The following is a 7,481-nucleotide window of genomic DNA, read 5'->3' as shown; positions in this document are numbered from 1 at the left end:
ATCACTCTCAGATAGATAATTTACTTGTCAAATGTGATGAATCAAAAAGGTATAGATACATTAAAAAGTGAAGACTGAATTACTGAATAAACATTCAGTTGCAACCAACTGGTATCACATTTATGAAACTGCTGAAATGAGTATTAGATGTCTAACTTACATACAAAAAGTACTGGAAACACTGTGAACACAAATGGAAGACTTGAGTGTTCAACTGTGTGTTGTACAGTAAAATGCAAATAAGAAGTTCTATTAAGAAAAGTAATAAGAATGAAAGTTTATGCACAAATTATGGAAAACTGAAAATTTCAATAAACGTAAATATTCATAAGCCAAAGGTATTTCACTCTTTCCTGGTTTACACAAAACTTCCCCCCCCCCCCCCTCCCCCTTCTGTTCACATTATTGTAAAGAAAATAATATTTATCTTCTGTTACAGACTACATAATGGAATATGTGTTACCAATAATAGTATAACTTACACAGTACTGTTCACCGAAGTCCAGACAAAACTCATGAACTATGTCAACTGTCAAGAAGAGTGGAACATGCAACTAAATTAAATTGAATTGGTTATGTAAAGTTAAATGCAACTGGATCTTAAACACAAATCACACTACTGTTTATATTACATGATGTGATGGCAGTGCATCCTGAATTGTAGTGCCTTATAATACACACTTAATTTTGACATTAATTTATATTGTTACAATAATACATATACAATACCTGTAGCAGATATACTATATAGCAGATATACTATACATAAAATTTGAATTTTGGCAACAAAACTGGTCAATACGTTTATATATAATCACAAATACATTATTTACAAATTACAAATATTTTTCAAACACTCAAATCTTCTACATGAATATGCTAAAACCATGTAAGCAGACAATTTTATCAAGCACTTCACAACACAAAAAACTTTCTGTATAGTTTAAGATTTGTAGGAAGGGAAACAGAAAGAGTTAAAATACACTTAAATTACATTTTATTCAATACTTATTTCCCTTAAATACGAAAACATTCAATTTTGTAGCATTTAATTACTTAATTCTGTAGCATTTAATTTTATCATAATCATTACAGATCATATTTAAGTAGTTATGGGCATATGTAAGCAGACTATCAGCTTTATGTTGTATGTTGATTGAAATGAATATCTGCCAATAGACTGCATCTAGTCAGTTAGCATTTACTTCCTAATAAAATTAATGCAAAGCTACAGTGAAAAAAGAATAATGACACTCTCTTTCTGAGAATGAGACGAGTGAGATTATAAAATCAGATCTCATTAATTCTTCATACTGACAGGGGCCATAACCTACGTGGTCACTGAATGGGTTGCACAAATGATATGTGGAAGGCAACAGTATGCATGTATGCTTATAATGTTCTTTTCAAGCCATGAAACAAATATTGTGACAAACTAATTATGAAAATTACACCATTTAGTGAAATGTGAGTTTATGGGAGATGGGAGACATGTAATAAAGATAATAAACACTTAAATAATGGCAATGTAGTCACTGCAGTTAAATGTGTTTAAAAATTCAGAGAAGGAAAAGTCTACTGTTGACAAATGAAGTATGAAAGATACAAGGAGCAGCCAGTAGCCTACTGCAAGATAGATTCAACAAATGGCTGTCAACTAACTGGTATATATGAGTTCTTAATCTCTACCTATAATGCTGCTGTGCCAATGTTCTTATTAATCTTCAGTTTGAACTAGTATCAGGCAGAGACTGCCTTCTTTCAGATAAAGTTCAACTCTCCCATAAGATGATGTACAAAAGCTGACACTGACTCAAGAGCTGAACGTAACTTAAATCATGAGGAAGTGTCACATGCGAGACAAAACTGATTATCAGCAACTCTCTCCACAATCCTCCTCCTCACACAATGAAAAAGGAAAAAATGGAAAAAGGGAGCGGGGACTAAAGGAAACAACGGGAAGAACTTTCTAAATAATGGACTTTAAAATTAAGCCCTCATCTATACACAGTATTAATATAAATTGGCACACAACAACTAATCTATTAGGTGCTGCAAAAATTATAGTTCTCATTCACTCCCACTATCTCTTATTAAAATATTTTTATTTTCATTAGGCTTATGCACTGCAGTTTGACACTGTTAGATTTTAAAACCTGATGTTAAAAATTTGAACATTCAATTACTTTTGGAAACAGCTGTTACCCAGACAGTAATTATACTGAAATATTTTCAATACACAAAGAAATCCTTCTAGATGACAGTCTTATAAATGGGATTATCTACTATCAATAGTTCCCATGGACAATGTGCTACATATTGGTCCACTGTTCAGTGGTGAAAAACTTCATAACATTACATATTAATCGTTGATGAAAGTCAGCAAATCGTTATAAAACAATCATGAAACTGAGATTCTCATTATGAGTGATGTAGCAGAAATAAAAATATATACATATAATTTACATAGTTATTCAACCACCATCATGAATAATGAGTTCAGTGCCTGATGTCTTGCTTCTTGTTACTTAAATTAATAGCAAAACATCTACTAAGTTATGTTATTCATGATATCATCAGAATGCTACATTAAAATAAATTGTAAATAAATTATGTGATTGCACTTGAACTGTAAAATACAATATATGTATCTTTTGCCACAATCGTCCAAGAATAAAATGTTTCCAGAGCATCTTTCAGAAACTCATATGATTCACAGCACAATTTAGATAAGTAGATTACATTAACAGAGGTATACCACAGATTTGCCACAGACATACAAAGAGATTCATTATTGCACACAACACTTTTCTTACACGCACACAGCAGGTAAAAGTTACATATTTACATCTGCAAGGAAACACTCTTTAACAATATCGGTCCTACAAATGGCTATGTGCTTGAGAACACTTAAGTAGAGAGTCAGTGCACCTGAGATACAAGATCAAGAAAAAATTTTGCATTGTTTTACCACATGACATTACCAGCTTTCACCTTTTTATATTTGTGTGATAAAATTTATACCTCCATACAAAAACTTCTACAATTTGTGCTCCTCTCAACAGTAACACTAACAGTAACTCTTCATTAATTCACTAAGTACAAAGCAGAAAATAATGTATTCAGTCTTTGTAACATCATTAACTCCTACATCTGTAACCCAGTGTGACTGACCTACCATTTTTAATTTACTTCAGGACCAATGTTTTAAAAATGTGTTTCATTCAACAGATACAAAATGAAATAGAAATTTCATTTTCATTGACCCTTAAAAAAAATCTTACTTGCAAGAATGAATGAGATTTTGTAACCCTGAATGCCCTATTGATACAGTATAGGGCACAAATACCAAAATAACAATCCATTTTAAACATTCACACAATAAGTACACAGTAGAAACTTACAATGTGGATATACAATATCCAAGAAAATATAATCAGTGCTGCAACACATCAAGTCATTTTCCTTTACCAGCAAGGACAATTAACCTTATCCAGCAGTGACCTCAAGAAAAACAATCCACAGCTTTGTGTTGGCCACACTGAAAGAAATAACAAAAGTACTACTGAAGTTTTGGTACCAGTGAGCAAGAATATAAAAACAGACAGTTATGTGCACAATGACGATCACTAGTACATCCCATTATTAAGCAGTACTTGAGGCACTTGATCCACTTATTACACCAAACAACACATGACTGTTTCTTTTGAAAACTCCCATTTCTTCATCAGGCCACAGAGACTCACCCAACAAAGTTGACAAATTATGGCAGAGCTTCTGGTAATTCTGCTGAAGCACTTCTTGATATTGCAGCTGGTCCTGGGTAATTAATTTGCTGTTTATTTGGAGAGCTGTATAACATATTTTTACAAAATCCCTGGAACCAAAGAGTCTTAATCAGAAATGTTTACAAGAAATGGTACAGTCAATCAGTAGCAAATAATGGAATGATGACAACAAGCTAATACCAATGTGTTTCAACATGCAAAAACAGATCTTTTCTTTAAGAGTGTAAAAAATGAAATCTGTAAGGTACGATGCAGAACAATGCACAACTGAAGTTTTCTTGTTTTGTTCTCCTCCATAAATCCTGGAAAAGAACAGCACTTATGACACCTGTGCCTTCCAGTCTTCCACTTATCTAACACAATGACAGTCAACAGTTGTAATTCATCTTAGCCAAATGTGGCGTTAGTATTTCTTTACCACGTGTAAGACATATTCTCTATTTACTTTACTATATTTATAATGAACTTCATGGTATCCTCTATTTGGACATGTAAATCATCAACATGTACTATTCTATAATCATTATTCACAAAATCTATATTAGAGAAGGAAAAAAAAAAAAAAAAAAAAAAAAAAAGAGTCCACAACATACATTATCTCCTGAACAAAAACTATCACACTAACTGGACATACCTAGAAATCGTAACACCAAAGCAAAATCAGTTACCGCACAATTTATGGAAAGGATAGGGTGCTGCTCACCACACAGAGAAGGCACTGACTCACAGACAGGCAAAATGAAAAAGATGGCTAAAATATTAGCCTTCAGACAAAATACTTCTTCCATAAGCATGATACACACACACACACACACACACACACACACACACACACACACACACACAATCACTGTCTCCAGGCACTAGAGCCTGACTGTAGTCGGGAGACCATGGCCACGTCTATGTGGGTTGTGTTTGTGTGAATATGTGCGTTTCCTATTTTGGTTCAAATGGCTCTAAGCACTATGGGACTTAACATCTGAGGTCATCAGTCCCCTAGACTTAGAACTACTTAAACCTAACTAACCTAAGGACATTACACGCATCCATGCCCGAGGCAGGATTCGAACCTGTGACCATAGGAGCAGCGCGGTTCCAGACTGAAGTGCCTAGAACTGCTCGGTCACAGTGGCCGGCTCATATTTTGGAAGAAGATCTTTGTCTGAAAGCTTAGTATTTTAGCAATCTTTTTCACTGTGCCTATCTGCAACTCAAAGCTTACTCCATGTTGTGGGTAGCAATCTATACTCATCATGTTGTTGTTATTCCATCCAGGACTTTTCATTGCTTGTCACTGCAGAATTTGTTTCACAAGGCACGCACTGATTAACTGGTGCTCTTGTCTCTACACATTCATCGTAACTTCTCTTCCTCCATATTCACTTTCTCCTTGTGTAACATTTCATATAAACTATATCTAAAAAGAAAGATGATGAAACTTACCAAACAAAAGCGCTGGCAGGTCGATAGACACACAAACAAACACAAACATACACACAAAATTCTAGCTTTCGCAACCAATGGTTGCCTCGTCAGGAAAGAGGGAAGGAGAAGGAAAGACAAAAGGATATGGGTTTTAAGGGAGAGGGTAAGGAGTCATTCCAATCCCGGGAGCGGAAAGACTTACCTTAGGGGGAAAAAAGGACAGGTATACACTCGCACACACACACATATCCTTCCACACATACACAGACACAAGCAGACATTTGTAAAGGCAAAGAGTTTGGGCAGAGATGTCAGTCGGGGCGGATGTACAGAGGCAAAGATGAAGTTGAAAGACAGGTGGGGTATGAGCGGCGGCAAATTGAAATTAGAAATTAGCGGAGATTGAGGCCTGGCGGATAGCGAGAAGAAAGGATATGCTGAAGGGCAAGTTCCCATCTCCGGAGTTCTGACAGGTTGGTGTTAGTGGGAAGTATCCAGATAACCCGGACGGTGTAACACTGTGCCAAGATGTGCTGGCCGTGCACCAAGGCATGTTTAGCCACAGGGTGATCCTCATTACCAACAAACACTGTCTGCCTGTGTCCATTCATGCGAATGGACAGTTTGTTGCTGGTCATTCCCACATAGAACGCTTCACAGTGTAGGCAGGTCAGTTGGTAAATCACGTGGGTGCTTTCACACGTGGCTCTGCCTTTGATCGTGTACACCTTCCGGGTTACAGGACTGGAATAGGTGGTGGTGGGAGGGTGCATGGGACAGGTTTTACACCGGGGGCGGTTACAGGGGTAGGAGCCAGAGGGTAGGGAAGGTGGTTTGGGGATTTCATAGGGATGAACTAAGAGGTTGCGAAGGTTAGGTGGACGGCGGAAAGACACTCTTGGTGGAGTGGGGAGGATTTCATGAAGGATGGATCTCATTTCAGGGCAGGATTTGAGGAAGTCGTATCCCTGCTGGAGAGCCACATTCAGAATCTGATCCAGTCCCGGAAAGTATCCTGTCACAAGTGGGGCACTTTTGGGGTTCTTCTGTGGAAGGTTCCGGGTTTGAGGAGATGAGGATGTGGCTCTGGTTATTTGCTTCTGTACCAGGTCGGGAGGGTAGTTACGGGATGCAAAAGCTGTTTTTAGGTTGTTGGTGTAATGGTTCAAGGATTCCGGACTGGAGCAGATTCGTTTGCCACGAAGACCTAGGCTGTAGGGAAGGGACCGTTTGATGTGGAATGGGTGGCAGCTGTCATAATGGAGGTACTGTTGCTTGTTGGTGGGTTTAATGTGGACGGACGTGTGAAGCTGGCCATTGGACAGGTGGAGGTCAACGTCAAGGAAAGTGGCATGGGATTTGGAGTAGGACCAGGTGAATCTGATGGAACCAAAGGAGTTGAGGTTGGAGAGGAAATTCTGGAGTTCTTCTTCACTGTGAGTCCAGATCACGAAAATGTCATCAATAAATCTGTACCAAACTTCGGGTTGGCAGGCCTGGGTAACCAGGAAGGCTTCCTCTAAGCGACCCATGAATAGGTTGGCATACGAGGGGGCCATCCTGGTACCCATGGCTGTTCCCTTTAATTGTTGGTATGTCTGGCCTTCAAAAGTGAAGAAGTTGTGGGTCAGGATGAAGCTGGCTAAGGTAATGAGGAAAGAGGTTTTAGGTAGGGCGGCAGGTGATCGGCGTGAAAGGAAGTGCTCCATCGCAGCGAGGCCCTGGACATGCGGAATATTTGTGTATAAGGAAGTGGCATCAATGGTTACAAGGATGGTTTCCGGGGGTAACAGACTGGGTAGGGATTCCAGGCGTTTGAGAAAGTGGTTGGTGTCTTTGATGAAGGATGGGAGACTGCATGTAATGGGTTGAAGGTGTTGATCTACGTAGGCAGAGATGCGTTCGGTGGGGGCTTGGTAACCAGCTACAATGGGACGGCCGGGATGATTGGGTTTGTGAATTTTGGGAAGAAGGTAGAAGGTAGGGGGTGCGGGGTGTTGGTGGGGTCAGGAGGTTGATGGAGTCGGGTGAAAGGTTTTGTAGGGGGTCTAAGGTTCTGAGGATTCCTTGAAGCTCCGCCTGGACATCAGGAATGGGATTGCCTTGGCAAACTTTGTAAGTAGTGTTGTCTGAAAGCTGACGCAGTCCCTCAGCCACATACTCCCGACGATCAAGTACCACAGTTGTGGAACCCTTGTCCGCCGGAAGAATGACGATGGATCGGTCAGCCTTCAGATCACGGATAGCCTGGGCTTCAGCAGTGGTGAT

General features: G+C 38.9%; 1 protein-coding gene across 1 annotated transcript in view; it reads right to left on the bottom strand.

Moving 5' to 3' along the window:
* Positions 1 to 2,589: 2,589 nt before the first annotated feature.
* Positions 2,590 to 7,481, bottom strand: part of LOC124615809 (dedicator of cytokinesis protein 9) — a 343,132-nt gene continuing 338,240 nt past the window's right edge. Inside the window, exons 36-37 of the mRNA XM_047143949.1 lie at positions 3,747 to 3,877; positions 2,590 to 3,541 (exon numbers count right to left, since the gene is read on the bottom strand). Coding sequence (XP_046999905.1) covers positions 3,468 to 3,541; positions 3,747 to 3,877 — 205 coding nt within the window. The 3' untranslated portion in view covers positions 2,590 to 3,467. The remainder of the gene's footprint in view (positions 3,542 to 3,746; positions 3,878 to 7,481) is intronic.

This window comes from Schistocerca americana, chromosome 5 (assembly GCF_021461395.2).
Source record: "Schistocerca americana isolate TAMUIC-IGC-003095 chromosome 5, iqSchAmer2.1, whole genome shotgun sequence".
In the NCBI taxonomy this organism is placed as follows: Eukaryota; Metazoa; Arthropoda; class Insecta; order Orthoptera; family Acrididae; genus Schistocerca; species Schistocerca americana.
This window is presented reverse-complemented; position numbering and strand designations above follow the sequence as displayed.